This window comes from Rhamphochromis sp. 'chilingali', assembly GCF_963969265.1.
Source record: "Rhamphochromis sp. 'chilingali' genome assembly, chromosome: 2".
NCBI classification, from domain to species: domain Eukaryota; kingdom Metazoa; phylum Chordata; class Actinopteri; order Cichliformes; family Cichlidae; genus Rhamphochromis; species Rhamphochromis sp. 'chilingali'.
In genome coordinates, this window is record NC_137930.1 from 54,896,830 (window position 1) to 54,916,127 (window position 19,298).

General features: G+C 39.6%; 1 protein-coding gene across 1 annotated transcript; it reads left to right on the plus strand.

The window, feature by feature from the left end:
• Nucleotides 1–1,648: 1,648 nt before the first annotated feature.
• LOC308389465 (protogenin B-like) lies at nt 1,649–17,526 on the plus strand. The gene is made up of 19 exons (XM_080870893.1): nt 1,649–1,807; nt 2,346–2,645; nt 5,749–5,893; nt 6,032–6,165; nt 6,253–6,549; nt 6,764–6,923; nt 7,054–7,301; nt 7,887–8,051; nt 8,260–8,565; nt 9,238–9,423; nt 11,083–11,178; nt 13,284–13,470; nt 13,636–13,763; nt 13,887–14,061; nt 14,436–14,614; nt 15,336–15,459; nt 15,595–15,727; nt 15,821–15,916; nt 16,010–17,526. The coding sequence occupies exons 1-19, from the start codon at nt 1,741–1,743 to the stop codon at nt 16,385–16,387; spliced, it is 3,504 nt and encodes a 1,167-aa protein (XP_080727019.1). The 5' UTR covers nt 1,649–1,740; the 3' UTR covers nt 16,388–17,526.
• The last annotated feature ends 1,772 nt before the right edge of the window (nt 17,527–19,298 follow it).

Below are 19,298 nucleotides of genomic sequence, written 5' to 3' on the forward strand. Positions count from 1 at the left end.
GGGGGGGGGCAAAAGTGTGCACAGTGACAATTACTATTATCACTGAGGGTTTTGAGAAGGTGACCAAAACGTACTTTTCGCATAAATTATTAGTACTGAGTAAACACTTTAGCACATGCTATTTGCCTGACAAATGATTTTGAGCCTTGGGTTATGACTAGAAGGCTTTAAATGATTAAATCAATAGTTAGTTCTAATCAATACATAATTACACTCGTGTCTCCTCATTTGATTGGATATTGGAGTTTGGCGATGCATGTTTTTAAGTAGTAATCCTCTGAAATCGGTAAACATCCATTCATAGATGTAGCTGAGAAGGAGAGTGTGATATGTTTTGTGAGGGAGCACAGTTACCAGCTTGATGACTTTATTTACCTGTGCCAGTGGAGGGAGGTTTTGCTGATACAGCGTGGCTGAGCTCACCGCTGGAGTCCATTGTATTGCTACTGAATGAGAGCCTGGAGACAGGAGGGCCATTGTCAAAAGGCACAGTTGCTGGATCAATATCTGAATTCATTAAGCAGCTGACTAGTAGCCATCAATATCTCGTCATAATTACTAGGCTCTACTATAGGAGCAGATGCTGTTCAATATGACCTTATTAACTGCTGGTAACTGATAATTCAAACGTTCATCTTATTTTGTTGTCCAGAACATTTGATCTATTGAAACATGGGAAACTGGTTGTTGATTTCTGATCAGTGTGTAGGTAATCTAGTCAATGCTCTGATCAGTGCTTGATGCTGAAATGTTAACAGCCTAAAAGGAATTGAATTCAGTTTTCTATAGGTCTTTATGGTATTTACAAATCCATGAACAAACTAATAGGCATGGAAGGCTGTGTCACATGCAGAGTAAGCAAAAATGGCAAATTACATAATGGAGAAGGACAACAACTGGAGGCCCCATGAAATCCCACGAAACGTTAACAAGTAAACCTTAAATATTCAGAAAGTCTCACTGAGCTAAAAATATGTAATTAAACACAGAGTTAGATTAGAACAAAAGAAAGAAAGGACAACATTATGCCATAACAAAGCAGTCTTTACTTTTACAGATGATATTATTAATACATTAATAGGAATTTACATACTCACAAAGGGTGAAACTCAATGTCACATTCATTTAGCTGCATGAAGTATTCCTGTCTGTGAGATATGCTGTTGTTCAGGTGAGGGCCTTAAAGAGCTGTGATAATGAGCTACATCAGATTTGTAATGCCAAACAAATTGTGGTCTGTGGGCTAGCAAGGTGTTATTTTTCTTTTTAATGATTTTTCACACTTTGCAAAGCCAGCCAGTGGGACGAGCTGTCTGTATGTGTGAAACCTCGGGGCTAGACCACTGTGTAGGTGTTATAAATAAAAGTATTTAGTTAAAAATAATAATAATTAGAGATTGTCATCTTGTGAGACTTTCCAAGGAGCGCGTGGTCATCTGACTTCACTTTTACGCTCGTTTATTATGTGCGCATGCGTTAGATTTAGTTAAAAATAATAATAATTAGAGATTGTCATCTTGTGAGACTTTCCAAGGAGCGCGTGGTCATCTGACTTCACTTTTACGCTCGTTTATTATGTGCGCATGCGTTAGAGGGCGGGGTGGGGCCCCCTCTCCCCGGTACCCCAGTAGAGCCGCTGGTGCTATTCTGCTGGCAGAAGCCTCATTGGGGATTTGAGAGCATCACGGAGAGGAGCAGCGTTCGCTCGGTGGGGGGAAAATGACAGAGCACTCTGGATAAATGGCACATTTTAAGATGAAATTTTTCCGGCACTGGTTGCTTTTTGTTTTGTGTCTTCCTTTATCAAGTAAGTGTTTGTTTGTTTTTTTAATTATTGATATTATGGTTGTGAATGAGCTAACTTTTAGCGGTGCTTGACCTTTTCTGTCCACACACCTCTACCGTTGATTGTACATTACGCTTATATTGCCTACAGCCGTTCTTCTTTGAAACAAACTATTTTAGCTCTATTATATAGCTTTGTTTTTTGTTCCACGTTGAATGAGATGAGATAAGATGGCATGTCGCTAAACGTTTAACTTTAAGGCGATAAAGCTCCGTCGCTTGGGACCTTCAGCTTTCACGTCAGATACTATTTTCACATCATTGTTTCCCAATTATAAATTGTCCTAACACGTTAAATATTAACATTAAGACTTGCATCTGCTTTTTATAGAGTTTGTTATGTTGAGAAAATACATGTATGTCAACTACATAATGCTGGATGGTCTTTAAAATAAAAATAATCCTGTAATCAGTGAGGTTTTTCTGACAGGTTATAGAGTAAATATGACCTGCTTTAGTCTTCTTCTCTTCTTAATAATGCAGCCTCTCTTTCCCTGTAGGTGTTTTATGTTTTAGCGAGTTGTCCTTCATCACAGAACCCAGTGATGTTACTGTATTACCAAAGGACCCTGCTGTATTGGACTGTCAGGCCCATGGACAGCCTCCAGTCACCATCAAGTGGCTGAGGAATGGGGTTAAGTTGGCAGAAAGTGAGCACATACACTTCCTGCCAAATGGCTCCTTGTACATACCAAAGATAAAGCATACCAAGGAGGATTCAGATGAAGGATTCTACCAGTGCCTCTCCCAAAACAAATTTGGAGCTATCTTAAGCCAAAGATCACGTTTGACTATCGCAAGTGAGTATGGATCTAACTTGGACTTTCTTCCATTGATCAGTGTGATGACTGGTTAGACTTGCTGGTGGTATTGACTTTGTGGTGTTGTCAGCATGCAAAAATCACAATGGCAAGTTCATGGACAACAAACCTGGAAAGGGGAGGCAGATGTACCTCAGTCCCTCTGCTTTTATTTTCCTGGGAAGATCCTCTGAAACACAAGCTTCTGTGTCAGAATTAAAAGCTGCTAGTCCAGTGTTAAAATCACTGTAAAAGACCGCTAAATGTAGATGGGGGTAAATCTAAAGGTTCATAAATACTCCATAATCAAGCAGACCAGGTTTTCTGTATTTTGACTAAGTATCACTCACACATTTTATGGTATGTATCCTATAAATAGTGCCAAAAGTAAGGAATTATCAGTTCCTTTCTTTAAATATGAGTGGACTATAGTGGTGTGTAATTGACGGATGGTCTGCTACCCCAAGGAATCTCTGAAAAGCATTTGCCTTTAAGCCTTTGTTTGGAGTGCCCCTGGCTGATCCAGAAGAAAAGGCCTGATCCTAGGGCATTTATTTGTCCACATATCAGTGGCCAGGACAGCTGTGTCTATACAATGGGCCTGGTCTACCATGGACACTTTTCATAGTTCTTAGAAGGGGATATCCCATGACGGGTGTCATGGAAACTAGTACTGGCCTCTGCAATATACTGAGAGGGCACTGGGGTTATAGAGATTAGCATTAATACTCAGCATTAGAAAAAAAAACTACAACTTCAATCCAAGAAGATGAGATTCAAAGCAATAAAAAATGTTTTACAATTTATTTGCCCAGTACGGACATTTAGAGAGGCATCTACACATAAACCTGATGGGTTAGCAAACAGAAGCTAGTGCATGTTCCTGTCACTGGACATTTGATGGAGGAAAACAAAAGTTTTTTATGTTTGAATAAATTCATCCCCACTGTTGACTTTCCACCAAAATGCACTGTTTGCAGTTGTTTTCTATTTAATAAGAATTTCTAGCAGTTGACCACTTAAAAATATTCCAAAGTCAAGTTTGGTTTGGGATTCAGCCATTGTCTGTGAAAGGGTTAAAGGTTTTTGGTCAGCTGCAGGCAGGGGAGTGGAGGATGGGGCTCCTCTGTGCTCCCCTTCTGTCCAGAGGTCCTGAGGTCAGGGGTCAGCTGGGGAAAGGCTTTGTGATGTCACAGGCCTGCTTTAGCTGGGTCGGCCTGCTGTTCTTCTGCCCAGCCCACAACCCCTTTCACTGGATCAGCCTCTCTGTTGCCCTGTCAAGCACAGCGCTTTTGTTAAAGAAAGGCCAGTTTGTCATGTGAGTGATTGAGCCTGATCATCCACATAAAAGGAGGCATTTTTAAGGTTATTTCTTTCACCAAGTCCCCAATTTTAACAAATCCAAGAACTGGAAAGATGTCAGAAATCACGTCTTTCTGAACATTGCTTACAACAGTTGATTCCAAATGGTGTGCCACAAAAAATTATGAATGCAGTTGAAATTTACTACATTAGTACACAAAAATGCTTACTTTTTTTTTTCTTTTTTTTTTTTTTAAGAAAGATGGCATTTCTAAGTTGGTAAAACTCATCAGTTAATTGCTGGGAAAACCACACAAATCATGTAAAAGGAATAAAAGTGTTGGGAGAAACAGCTGCAAGGTCCAGCTAGGTTTTCTCACACTTTTGTGCCTTCATCTGACAATCAGAAGATCTGATTATATTCCAGCTGGCCATAGAAACTATTTCTTTTGCAAATATGAACACAGGTGTGGCTTTAAATTTTGGCCTGCCCTTTGATATGTATATAAAATCTATTCGCAATAGTTCAGATCATTACAAGTATCTCATTTGGGGGAGGAAAAAAACCCCCACATTTGAATCACCAGGTCTCTTTGGTTGACCAATGGTAAACTGGCTTCGATCCGGCCAGTTTGGGCTAAAATGGAATTGACACTGGGTTGCAGTGCACTTTGACCTCTTTGGAGAGACCTTTCTGTTGTTTGACCTAGACATTGATCTGCAGTCTACAACAGGGGTGACCATATTAGCAGATTGGCCACACCCTCTATCTACAAGAGCAAAACCAGGTGGTCAGCATCGTATTGTTAACGTCCTACCAGACGCTGTGTGTGTTTTCAGGATGTCCACCAGCTTGCCTTGGTGTCAGAAATGGGAGCATGTGGCTAGTAACAGACTTTACAATGAGACAAATGATTGGCGACTAAATAAGTGTATTTATTTTTGTGATATTTTGCCGTTGTACATTAACCTTAAACCAACCCCTTATTGCAAGTTCAGAGGAACAATTCCCAAATCCATTCAAAAAGCAGTCTTTAATTCGCCTCACAGATACAGAATCAAAGTTTTATTTGTTTGATACTGATGAGACGAGAGTTTAAATTGAAGCATTGCTCTTCAATTATTGATGTTCTAAATCCCAGAATCTGAATGTGGAAGTTTTAGTGGGTAAACAGAGCATTGATTTCCTTTAACATGATATTGACTTCCTTCCTGTGAGTGAGGGGGCAGGGAGATGGTTATCACCTTAATAAATGAAGATCATTGATCATATCTTGTAGCCTTCAGTTAAATGCAGATTGGTGGTTGTTTATTTGTGGTGGCTATTAAAACACGTTTCGGAAGTGCCTAAATAAAGAGTGCACTGTTTTTGTAATTTTAAAGTCGATTTAAATGACTAAAATATGTGTAAGAAAAGCTAATTGTTGCATGTGTGTGCAAAAAATAACCACAGCATTATAGTTCAGCATTGTTCGACATTTCTCATGTCTACTTTTGTTTACAGTTTTGTTTTTGTTTTTTGTTTTTTATGTGAAGTGAATTGATTACTTTTCATATATAATAATGCATCATTCAGTGTCATTGTTGGACTGATCCATTGATTAGGCCAGCTGGTCAGAAGAGGACCTCATAGCTCATCTGCACAAAAATAAAATCAGTACCTTTCATCTAATCAATTACCATTCATCAAAGTCAGGGCATTGTATGCATAATGTATATTTTACCAAAAGAAATGCATTATATTCATCTGGTACTAAAACAAATTAATTAGTTGAAATTGATTGTTTAATTTTTTTCACAGGTATCTCAGAGTTTGTGTTGCATCCTGTGCCTGTTGTGGTGACTGTGGGCTCTGTGGCACGATTCTCCTGTGCAGTCATCTCAAGCCCACCTGCTACCATAACCTGGGAGCTAAACCAAAGGACACTGCCACTGCAGACAGACAGGTAACTGCAGAAACATAATTATAACTTTATTTAGGCACATTTTTATCAGTTTATTTTTTAGCCTACAGCTCCATCTTCTGTTGGGTTTCACATGAGCGTTCTAGCTTGACCCAGACTGTATGTTTTGTATGTTTTCAGAATAACTGTTTTGCCAAACGGAGTTCTTCAGATTCACAATGTACAACTGGAGGATGCCGGACACTATCAATGTGTGGCAACTAACATCGGTAGTGTGTTGAAGAGTCGAGAGGCCACACTGACAGTCAACCTAGGTAAATTAATTGCACTGGCTGCATTTTACGAATGAATGTTAAGCACTGTCATTCCCTGACTTTTTTTGTTTACATTTTCTTGTGAAGATGCAGGCCCTAAACTACGTCAGAGACCCAGAATCATTGCTGGACCTCAAAATGTGACCGTTTCTCTTCACCAAACGGTGGTGTTGGAGTGTGTGGCCACAGGCAATCCCCGGCCCATCATCTCCTGGAGCCGTGCTGACAGTAAACCCATCGATGTGTACAATGCCAAAGTGTTGGGCAATGGAAACCTGGTTATTACTGATGTCAGTACCAAGCACAGCGGAGTCTACGTTTGCAGGGCCACCACCCCCGGAACCCGCAACCACACCACTGCTGCAGCCAACCTCACAGTATTGGGTAATGATCAGTCTTTGATGATTACGCCACAGATGTCTTCAGATCACATCTTTGGCCTGGTTCTTATATTCAGTATACAGACTCATAACTAAAGGTTTTGCAAATGTTTATACGTCCAAGTAACAAACGTGTTAGGTGCAAGATGCCACACAGTTAGAACTCCATGGCTTAATAAAAGGTAACCATTAGCTCTTCTGTTATGCTGTTGTTTCAGTGCCACCAAACATAGTTGAGAAACCTGAGAGCCAGACCCGTCCGAGGGCAGGCACTGCCCGGTTCATGTGCCAAGCAGAGGGAGTGCCTACACCTCGCATCACCTGGCTGAAGAATGGAGAACAAGTTCACTTAAATGGGAGGATTAAGATGTACAACAGGTAAAGTATAGACGGGAGATTTGGGCTCGCTTAAATTTAATTAAACATTATGAAAGACAAACCTGCTTAAATAAGCTGGCTTCTTTGGCTTTGCTGATTTTTCTTTTTCCTTTTTTCTTTTGTTTCATAGTAAACTGGTGATTACACAGATCATTCCTGAGGATGATGCCATCTATCAGTGTGTGGCAGAGAATGAACAGGGATCTGTGCTATCCTTGGCTCGCCTTATTGTTGTCATGTCTGAGGACCGGCCCAGTGCTCCGAGAAATATCCATGCTGAGACCATCTCAAGCTCTGCTATCTTACTGGCTTGGGAGAGACCTTTGTACAATACGGACAAAGTCATTGCCTACTCTGTCCATTATATGAAGGCTGAAGGTGAGACAGAGAGGAAAAAGATGGTTTATTTGATTGTTCTTATAATTTGGGCCTTAAAAGGCTGACGGGTCTACATCTTTATGCTGCATCACACTCTCACATGATCAACTTTCCTTGGTGAAGGCCATCTGTTGCTGCTGCACAGCGCAGGGGTCAAGGCTACTTCACTTAAATAACAACAGGCTTATTCAGCCCTTTGTCCACTCCCTAGCTCATTCTGCTCGGACTTAAAGGGACGGCGAGCTTTAAAAAAAATCACAGTTTTGCAAACTAAAGTTGTAAGATTGTATTCACTTTAACCATTAAAGTAATAGCTGAGTTCCTCCAATAAATCATGTCTTTTAGATGTTAAACTGGGTTTATTTTATGCTGGCTGGAATCAATTGTATGTTTATCATTTTCATTACACGTTTACACACAAAAAAGAGAATTCAGAAACTTTTCTTTCCAAGCACTGATTGTTTATAGGACGCACACTTAACTACCAAGTTGAACTCGCTTTATTTTTTTTCACTCTTGTGTGGATAATCTTACCCTAATTAATGACTTGCTGTATGATTATTTATTTATTTATTTTTTTTCCAGGTCTAAACAACGAAGAATACCAAGTTGTTATTGGCAACGACACTACCAGTTACATCATCGATGACCTGGAGCCAGCTCGAAACTACAGCTTTTACATTGTAGCTTATATGCCAATGGGAGCCAGTCGAATGTCAGACCAAGTCAGTCAACATACCCTGGAGGATGGTAAGCTTGAAGCGCTTCCAACATTCCTCGCAGTAAATCATTTTGGTAGTTAAGCTAGCTTGTATGCAAAGCATGTTTTGAAAGGAAATTGGCAAGATTGTAGTGTTATGAATCAGATTTTTATTAAGAAAATTTGGTTGATTTGAATAATAAGTAGAAAAATCTCTAGTTTTTAATACATTTTCTATATCCAATTTTTTTCCTCCAGTGCCTCTTCGTACTCCTGAGCTGAGCCTGACCAGCCAGAGCACAACAGACATCCAGGTGAGCTGGCAGCCACTGCCAGCCAAGGTGAGCCGCGGTCGTGTGTCTGCATATAGACTCTCTTATCGCACAGCTGCAGACAGCACCGTCACATCTGTAGAGCTACTGCAGAACAGCACTGAATACCTGCTGGAGGGGCTGCAGCCTGACACCATCTACCTGCTCCGCATGGCCGCAGCCACCCGAGTGGGTTGGTGTGAGCCCTCAGCATGGACATCACACCGTACGCCTAAGACCTCCAGCAACAAAGGTAAACCAGCAGAAGTCTGATAAAGGAAAAAAAACGTACATTTAGCTGCTTTAAAAAAAACAAAAAAAAGTCTCTGCAGGCTCATCACATGATTGTGATTCTAGTTTATTCCTGTTTTCATGCAGTATAAAAATAAATTAAGTTTAAAAAGCAAATTAGTAAATGCTACAGCAAAGTGAAATCAGATGGTGTTTAAACGTGTAACTAGCAGAACCTTTTTTCTTTTGTCGCATTGCTGTTTGGCTGCTCTTTGAAAACCAGGACACTAGAGTTCATGCAGAGTGGCTAGCGTATGACTGGAGTTTGCTGTTTTAGCATTGTCCCACAGTCTTTGTGTTGGTTACTCAGAAACCTTTGCCCTTTGCTGTCAGTGATGCTAGATTGGCCTCAGTCACGGGTCATAAAGAGAGGGCCTCAGGCATCTATGTGGGGGAAAGAATATCCTATTTTCATAGCCTGGTGTGCTGGGGAGGTTGTTTTTTTGTTTTTTTCCACCAGAGCTGAATTTTAGCTTTATATTTACACATTGTTGTAAAACACTAAAACCAAAAGGGAATTCTTGGTTTGACTGCAGCGTCAATCCATTCTTTGGCTGTCCTGTTGTTATTTTTGTTTTCTGTTATGTCAGTAGTCTCATAATTCTCATGAGTGCTCTCTCTGCCGCCTTCTTAGTGCCTTCAGCCCCTATTCTTCAACTTGAAGCTTTAAACTGCACCTCCATTGTGGCACGCTGGCAAAGCTCCCTTGAATCTGTGGCTATTCAGGGCTATCGTCTGTGTTACCATGAGGAAGGACAACCAGAGCAGCCCGACATCCAGCTGCAGGCTCAAACCAATACGTACACGATTGGTGGCCTTGGTGAGTGTGCCTAGAACCCAGGAGTAAATTAAAAAAATGTTTACGATTAGTGAATTTCCTTTATCTGCACCTGTGCTTTGGACAGGAGACGGCAGAGAGTGATGGGCCATTTTTGCATCACTCAAATTTAATTCGATGGGCAGTCGGCTTCTGCATTTGCATTTCCATCCCCTATCCTGATCAATATGTGCTGACCTCTCCTGCCTAACCAGCAGTACTCTCCAGTCAGGCTGGAGTACGAGGCTCCCAGGTTTAGAGGTCAGGTTCCAGATGTCCCTCCCACCACTACTAGCCATCTCGGGCATTGCATAATTATGCTTAGCCATTGTGTTTTGTCCAGGGCCAGACGTGGCATGTAAGACCCTGGCCGCTACCCTTTTTTCAGATGGACACTAGTGCACATGAACAAAGACCAGAGCAAGCCACTGACCTCTAGCCATGGGACAGCACACTTGGATTAGTACCCTACCCCCACCAGTTGTCTCTGATGTCCATTTAAATAATCTACAGATTTAAAAAAAAAAAAAAAAAAAAAAAAAATTATTTATATGAATTAGTCTTTGAGCACAGTTTGATTTCTAAGTCCCAAATAAGCTGAAACAGGAGAAGTTTACATGTTTCTGTTTGGAAATCTATTTGTGTTACTAACCTGTCTAAAAATTCAAAACTCTTCAGTATTATTTAAGTTTAAAAAATCACAAGTGGCTATTAGTCTGATATTTTACAATATCGCTGAACTTCTTTTGTTGCTCCAAGTTTAAAGCTGTAACACAAAAGCGATAGAAAATAACAAAAGAGGCCCACCTCCTATCCCACAGTCCTGCTCCTGGATTCTTTCTGTTCTTGGCCTGACCCGGGGACCCCAGTCAAACCCCCCTCCTGTCCCATGGGCCCACAATCCCAGCAGCTGAACGCTGCCCCTACCCCAGCCCCCACAACAGGCCTGGACATATTGCCTTCACTGGTCAATACCCAAAGGATGACCTTTCACTCCAGAGGCATTACAGATTTTAACGCTCCCTAAAAGCATCCTGATTTAGGTGCTGAGGAAAAATGGTAGTTTCTCAAGTTAAAATATGCAATGTGACAGAATATTTTTAAAAGAAAAGTTCTGACCTTAGAGGTCTTGTTTACTTCAGTTTTTTTTTTTTTTTGTGGCTGTCCTGAATGTCTTATTCAAATATTTTACCTCATCCACCTTTGTTTATTTCTGTGGACATCAGTAATTTGTATTGTATATTGAAGCAAGCTTGTGGTGTCAGAGCTTCATAGTTGTAAAGTCAGTTAAGTGCAGAATCATGTAGTGACAACATTCATGCTGGAGATTTGAGCGCGTCACCTTATTTACATTGGCTTGGGCCTGGTTGAGCTTTCTCATGGTCGTTACACATGACACCACGAGACAAATGAAAGGTTGGGGTGACTCAGGAGGCCAAGTATTGTCCATACATGGGGGATGGCCAGTTAAGACCAGCAGTTACCCTCCTGCAGCTAATTGTCCTTATGTCCCCCTCTCACTCTTTTTTTTTAAAATAGATTATTAACCACCATGATCTCTCAGCCTTCAGCTTTGCTAGACAATATTTTTTAATTATTAAATGTTTTTATTCTAGCAAAATGTCCATTAAAATGGCTAAAATCTGAATATTATCTTTCCAGATCCACGGAAAAAGTATCACGTCAAGATTCTGGCTGTCAGCAAGGTTGCAGATGGTCATCAGAGAGACCAGACCATCAGTACCCCGGGATGTGTGTGTAAGTATTGGTGTAAATCATCCATTCCCAAAGACTGCTCTTTTGTAGCCAACCCAAACCTTTATGTGAAAATCTTGTCAACACACAAGCCTTAGATGAATGATTTCTTCGTGTTTTCATTCATTCAGTTTGGTCTTCTGATGATGGTCTTGTACAATATAGTGTATTTATAGTAAATGACTTCAGTGCTTTCATGGCTGACACTAAAAATGAAATACAAACTTTGCCTGTAAATTTTTTTTTTTTTTTTTATAAACTTTTTATTTTCATTTTTTAAATTGAAAATGAACAACAAACAAACAGAAACAAACAATAAAAGACGTTTACAGTTATGGGACAAAGTATCATCAACTAGCCAAAGCTTGACTGGTCATTATGACTTAAAAAAAAAAAAAAAAAAAAAAAAATTCTCAGGAACACACTCTAGTATCTTTATCTTTCTAACATTGCCTCAACCATCTGAGGACCGAACACAGAAAATACGGGCGTATTAATAATAATAATAATAATAAATAATAATTATAATAGTAACAGTATTGGTAATTACAAAAATTTAAAACAAAACAAAAAAAAAAGAAAAAAAAAGAAAAAAAGAAAAACATATCGTGTGAACCCCTCCCACCATCCCCCCACCCCTTTACCCCTGTATGGCTATCAACTTCATCACATTCGTGTATCCAAACAGCCCATATTTACACCCGTCTATACACAAGAATCAGCACAACATTCAAGAACTCTGATCAGAAGGGCCTAACCAAGGATCAATTCAGGGTAAACCCAGAGGAATTTACGTCATCTCTATATTCTGTCAAGTCCAAAGACGGTAATACTGAAAGAAATGGTCCCCAAATTTTTTTAAAGGTTCCGTATTTCCCTTTTACACTATGCGATATCTTCTCAGGTGTACAGTAGGATGCTAACTCATTAATCCAATATCTCAGTGTTGGAGAATTTTCAGATTTCCAATGTGTCAGAATACATTTTTTAACTGCAGTACTTGCAAGTAAAATAAAATATTTCTTGTGGTAATCCACGTTTATAGAATCTGTCACCTAAAATCCATAGTTTTGGGTCCATTTCGACTTGGATCCCAATCACCCTTGAAATTATTTCAGTAGTCCGTCTCCAGAACTCCTCTATTACTGGGCAATTCCACAGCATATGAAGGAGATCACCATCTATCACCTTACATCTCAAACATTTGGGAGAGTAATTAATATCAATTTTATGTAATCTGTAAGGTGTATAATATGTCCTGTGGAATATATTAAATTGCATTTGTCTATGATTTGTGGAAATTAACATGGTCTGTGCCTGTTCCATTAGATGGTACCATTCTACCTCTTCATAAACATAGCCCAGATCTGCCTCCCATTTTCTTTTCAGAGCCGTTTTGTTGTAGTCAGGTAATTTTTCATTAATAATAGTGTATATTGAAGATGCTATTCCTTTTATTGACTTCCATGGTTTGGTGCAAAGATGCGTTTCAAAAGGACTTTCTTTGGGAATCTCAGGGAAAGTTCCTTTGGTTTTTTTCTTTGATCCAGTCTCTTATTTGTAGAAATTTAAAAAAATTTTGGTCTGGAAGTTTAAATTTTTCCTTTAGTTGTTGGAAGTCAATAAATGTGTCATTATTGTATAGATCGGCAACAGTTCGAATATTTCTATCCTTCCTTCCCCGCAATATGGAGTCGGAAATATGATGGGAGAGATCAGGATTGCCCCATAGGGGTGTCCTTCTAAAAAAAGAAATATTTATTTTTAGAAGTGAGTGGGATTCCTGCCAGGCACGGAAGGTGTTTAATATTATCGAATTATTTGTGAGCTTAGATAAACATTTTTTCGTACCTAGAAATGGGACGTCTTTTAATGATATGGGATTCACCTCATATTGTTCTATTGGAACCCATCGAACCTCACTCCTCTCTGCATATAACCAGATCAAAATTGATCGGTATTGGGAGGCCAGATAATAATTCCTAAAGTTTGGTAGGTTGAGTCCTCCCCTTGAATAAGGGGCCTGTAATGAGGAAAGTTTAACTCTTGGGTTTTTCTTTTGCCTGTAAATTAAAAAAAAAAAAGTTTCATGTTCTTTCCTCCTTTAGCGGCTAGAGACCAACTTGCAGCAGCTCCTCCACCTCCAAATCAAGTCACTGTTTTGGATGGCAATTCATCTGCAGTGTCCCTGCGCTGGAGTCATCCTCCTTTCCCCTCTGGCAAGGCTGTCAGTTATACAGTCCGCTGTACACCTGTGGGCACTCACAACGTCTTTGCAATACGCTACCTGCAAACGTAAGAACCTCCCAAAGGCATGAGAATTGAAGCCTGCTTTTAGTTTGGTTTGATGAGTACATCCCTTTAATAATTCACATCTTGTATTTCATGTAATTTGTGAGAATGTATTCTGGGCTATTTCCTGCCAAATTGCCATGATGTGGGAATCTTGTTTCTCTGCAGTACGAAGCAAAGTGTGACAGTTCAGAAGTTGGATCCAAACACTCGTTATGAGTTTGTGGTGCGCCTTCATGTGGACCAGATGTCGAGTCCCTGGAGTTCTGTAGTTTACCATCAAACCCTCCCAGCAGGTAACAAACTATCAGTGCAACGTCATTTTACTGTAAATGTGTTTCTTTCTGTTTCTTTCTGATCATTTCATTGCATATTTTTCACCAATGTACTCAGAGTTGTTCTGTGTTCTGTGTGCCTAGCACCAAGCCAACCTCCCGCAGGAGTGCGAGTAACTCTGATTGAGGAAGACACCGCTCTGGTGTCCTGGAGGGAGCCCACTGAGTCCAACGTGGTGATTACACGCTATACCATCCTGTATGCTTCACAAAAAGACTGGATTGCTGGACACTGGCAAAAAGTCCAGAGAGAGGGCAAGTAGTTTACTTTGTTTTTATAATGTGTTAAATACGTTTTTCAGAATAATTCTTTGGGGGATTGAATGATCCAGCCAAGGTTATTGTAGTTAAATCAAACTAAACTAAAACTGAGTGTGAAAAAATGTTTCACACCCAGTTTACCACCTCCTTCTGGTATACTTTACCTCTTAATTGCATATGATGATGTTGTCTTTGCCTCCATACTTAATTAAAACATACAATGAAAAGTCCCAAATTTATGATCTCCTCATTTGTGACTGAAATATTTTGCAAAGCAAAGTTGGACAAATTGGATCTTCTGGTGTTCTAGTTCTGTACCTCTCAGCCATGATCTAATCTCTACTGTGTGATTGTGCTGTCATTTATAGGGAGTCATACGATGGCCTTGCTGGAGAAGCTGGAGCCAGGAAATGTCTACCTTGTAAAAATAGCTGCCTCCAGTGAGGTGGGTGAAGGTCCTTTCTCTGAGATTGTGGAGCTGGCACCGAAGCGAGGAAACGTCCACCGAAGCAAAAATCCCAGACACTCTGACTGGTTTCCAGATAGTACAGGTCAGACATGCTTTTATCTGGCTTTGGTTTCTAAGGCATTGCATTTCTATGTCTGAAATGAAATGGACTGAAAATCCCGTGTGGTAATTGTGTTAGGATTGTGTCTTTAGGTTTAATTTCAGTTCATTTTTATTGAATGGACGTTCCTTTTGTTGACAAAAACTCCTAAAAGAGTGAGATGAATCGCAGAAGCAAAAACAAAAACTGTGGGATGTATCTCACTTCCAAAGAACTTCCAAAATGCACATAATGTTTTATTCAGTAAGACTCGAAACAAGTGACTGATCCCATAAATTCGACAGGAAAGAGTTTACAGAGGTCTGGGCAAAGGTCTGTCCCATACCATGCAGTCCAGTGTATTTTGATATTTAAGGGGGGAATATAAGTGTTTTTCTAATAAATGCCTGGTGGACTTCACTTCAAGTACTGCATGCAGTATTGACGGTGAACCACAAACATGCAGGTTTGTTTAACAGGAGTTTGAATAGAATAATAATAAATGGGTACAGCTGCTTTCCGTCTCTTAGATGTATTTTAAGTTCCATCCATCCATCCATTCGCTTCCGCTTATCCTTTTCAGGGTCGCGGGGGGTGCTGGAGCCTATCCCAGCTGTCATAGGGCGAGAGGCAGGGTACACCCTGGACAGGTCGCCAGTCTGTCGCAGGGCCTGTTAATCCTGTAATATAGCAGATCTTTAATTGTTCTCTATTTATCTTCCAGTATTCTCTGATGGTCTCTACCACATAGACCAGAGGTCTATGACGGGGATCATCGTTGGTGTGAGCATCGCTTTGACCTGTATAATTACATGTGCTTTGATTCTGATCAGTAAGGGGAAACAAAGGTACTGATTATCTGTATTTCAAATGATGGAAAAATACTTTCATATATAATATATGCTTTATTATATTATCATATAATAAAGCATAAGCATTCTTTCTGATATTTATATATTTATTGTCATTTGTTTAACTAATAGAAAATCTTCCAGTCATAAAGTCATTGCTGTAGGAGCTCCTGAAGGTCCACGTTCTGGTTTTCCCAGTGAACGGCATTCGGAGAATATTGAGGCCCTTATACCCATGATGAGTGATCACTTCATAGATGCTAAGGTGAGAAACGGAACAGTAAATAGGGTTCTCGTGATTACATGTCTGTTGAGAAAACACTCTCATGTAGTTTCCATACGTTCTCTCATTTTACAGGGTGGATCTAGTATCATCATAAATGGTACGGGTCCAGTCAGCAGCAAGAAGTGGCTGCTTTTCAACAGAGAAATCAGAAATCCAGCTGACAGCGATGTAAGTGATGTGGCATTGTTTTTGCTTACTCAGCTTTTTCCCCAAATAGATTTTTCTTTTTGAATCTTAATTTAATTTTGTCCTCATCTTCAGATCGAAACCAGAGCCAGCTTGTACGAAGCTGGCAAAACTGTTCTGAGATACGAGGAGCATCTCGGCTCAGCGCCCTTGCCGCCTTCATCACGAGAGATCATCTATGGACCTCTTCGCTCAGAGAGCTCTCACACCAGTGAGGGCAGCCAAGAGACAGGTGACTCTGGACACTACTCCAACGAAGAAAGCAACGAAGAGATGAGCAGCCCGTCGAGCAGCCGAAGCTCTAGGCCTGAATCTTTAGGGCCAGACGACAGCATCGCAGTCTTGGAGCTGAAGCAGTCGTTCAAAGTGGAAAAAGAGGTTGATGCTTCCTTGCTTCGCGGCATCTCAGAGGCTCATGTGGTCTCCAGTACTTGTCAAGCAGCCAGCTGCTAACATCATCAGGCCTGCATCTGCTCTCCCAACAGCCAGAGTCATGCCACTTCTACCTCATCCGCTTCCCGAGTGGAAGCCCTTTAGATATCTCCTGGGAAACGAGGGACCAGGAATCCTGCTGCTGCAAAGGAAGATGTGTGCGTTTGCTTTGGACTTACCTCAGGATTTTGTATGAACATTTGTCCTAACATTTTTATTTCCATTTTTTTTAAAACAACTTCCTACCTGTATTTCTGTGTTTGGCATGGTCTGTCCTAAACCAAAACTCACCCACGATGAATGTCAAAAAAGAGAATGTCAGAAATGTACTGCGGTGCATTTTCATTATATTTAACTACTTTCCACTGGAGCGGAGGATGTAGTTGAGCCTTTTTAGACTGATTATCTACCTCAGTGTTCTATTCTTTATATACATTACTACCTCCTTTTGTTTTTAACCACCTATTGTGCAGTATTATCTCTGACTCAGGGGACAAAGTGAAAACACTTCATTGCCACGTCTTGTTACCGTGTTCGAAAGTTATCGCGTAGTTTTTGTTTTCATGGTTGAAAGGGCTTTCGTTACATGCTGTTTGTCTTTGAATCCTGTATGTTGTGAAGATGAAAAGTGAATTCAGTTTTTTTCAAACCTTGTAGAGCTTTATCAAACAGTATTGTTTGGCATTTCCAGTGCACTGAACTTCAAGCTTTAATAATGCCTTAACGTCAAAGGGCTTTGCGTACTTTAGATGATGACATCCAAAGACGGGAAAAGTTATACCCAAAGAGTTTTTGATACTACAGAAGATATTCTAAGGCAGCCAAAAACTTAGTAGATTTACATAAAGGGTGTACTTGCCCAAATTTTGCTTGTGCCAGTGATGTAAATTTCCCTTTAGAATGCTGATTTTCCTCTTTGTAAATTTTATTAATGCTTTATTCTGGTGAAAGCTTTAGCAGGAGTCTCCGGGGCTTGTTTCATTTGCCTTCTAGACCATTGCTGAGTGCAGCGGTGATGCCGATGCTATTATCCAAAGAGTTGTCTGCTTCCTCAGATGGGTACAGCCTTTTTTCTTTTATTCAGTCGATCCTTGGTACGAAAATGTTGATGCCAAGACCAAAGATCCAGCGTCCCAGTGACAGATGAGGTTTATATTTTTCAGAGAATCATCTGTCACCGTTCACAAATATTGCCGTATGGGAAAGACTTCTTTCTCTCTCCACAATGTTTCCTGTCCAGGTGCGACAATGAAGGATTTTGACTATCATAATGGAAACCCTATGTGTGAAGAGCAACATAATCAAATTTTGATACCTTTCTAAAACAAATAATGCTAACCAAAGAATATTGATGTGTATTATTTAGTAATTTTCTTTGGTTTTCATTTACATTATATACATTATTTGCATTTAAATGTGATAATATCTGTGGGTTTGGTTGCTGAAAAGGCATTTTACATAGGGTTTTTCTGTTTTGTTTTGTTTTAAGCTTGAGATGTCAAAAAACAGTGCTTATCACCAAAAAATGTTTTTACCTGAGTAATATGTTTAAATAGTTTAGATGACCCATTTTATAATAATGTCAAGAAAAACTTACTAATTTTAATGTGACATTTTGCAAATTACGGTCAGTTTAAAGTTTCTCTGTGAAATGCTTTAATATGAAAGATTGCGTTGTAAGCCACTGATAATTTTGCAGACTTCATTCGGGTTCAGAGTGTAGATTTTAGGGTGTAGATGTATTTGTTATTATTTAAGTTATGTTTTGTTTTTTGAAATATTTCTGCTTTTAAATACCAAATTACATGTTTGATCCAAAGAGAGCAACACAACAAAGAATATGTGTTAAAATGTTCCAAAAGGCCTTTTTTTGATATTCTCAAGATGATCACACTAGTAGATGATGATGATGATGATGATGATGATAATAAAATTCTTGGAAAAAATGTGTTGCACTTGTTTCAGTTTGTCTTTTTTTTTTTTTTTTTTTTTTTTTAAAGCTTATATGAGGTTTGCTAGGACCACTTAGGTTTTCATTTTTGATCTTGTGCCTCTACAAAAGTAGAGGTTTTAGCAGTATTCAGGTATGTATGAACAATGACAAAGTGCAAAGTAATCAACAATGAACTTTAAGAAAAAACTGCTGCTGCCTATCAATTTAGAAAGGGTTATAGGGCCATTATCAAACAATTTATAAGTCCATAATTATTCAGTGAGGAAAATTATTCACAACTGGAAAATGTTCAAGATGGTTGGCAGTCTTCCCAGTAGTGCAATGTTCTAACAAATTTACCTCAAAGTCAGACTGTGCAATCCTCTGAGAAACTGCAAAAAGACACAAGAGCAGACTCTGCAGGACTTAGCATGTTAAATGTTAAAGTTCATGAAAAATACTGAACGTGTGGCTTGTTATGAAGAGTTGCAAGGAAAAGGCTTCATCTCTTTAAAAGAAGAACATGGCAACGTAACTTGTAAAGTTTCATCTGAACAAAATGCAAGACTTCTTCATCAATATTCTTTGCACAAGACCATAGTCGGGGTGTCTGGCTATGTTTGGAGAAAATCAAACACAGCATATCAGTGCAAACACCTCATGCCAACTGTCAAGCGTAATTGTGGAGGGATGCCCATGTCACCTAAGAATCACTTGGTTCCCCATGGACTCCGTTGTATACCGAAGGGAGGTTATCTCTCTGACAGCATGACTTCATGAAAAACAATCTTGTATAATTTACAGAAAATACTAAAGAAGCAAAGGCACTCTGTGTTAGCTTTATCTGTAGTAAATTAGTTTTAGAGTGCATTAGACTGTGAGATGTATTAAGTTCAGGATACTACTACTACTAATAGAAATACTAAAACACAACAGTACAAACACTTGAAACAGTCACACAGGCACCCATTTCTTAGTAAACATTTCCATCCAATGCCA

Excerpts from the sequence above, each read along its gene's own strand:
- LOC308389465 (XM_080870893.1), top strand. The coding sequence starts at position 1,741 with ATGGCACATTTTAAGATGAAATTTTTCCGGCACTGGTTGCTTTTTGTT. Across the intron at positions 6,550-6,763 it reads AGCCAACCTCACAGTATTGG|TGCCACCAAACATAGTTGAG; the intron begins GTAATGATCAGT and ends CTGTTGTTTCAG. Across the intron at positions 13,764-13,886 it reads CCATCAAACCCTCCCAGCAG|CACCAAGCCAACCTCCCGCA; the intron begins GTAACAAACTAT and ends CTGTGTGCCTAG.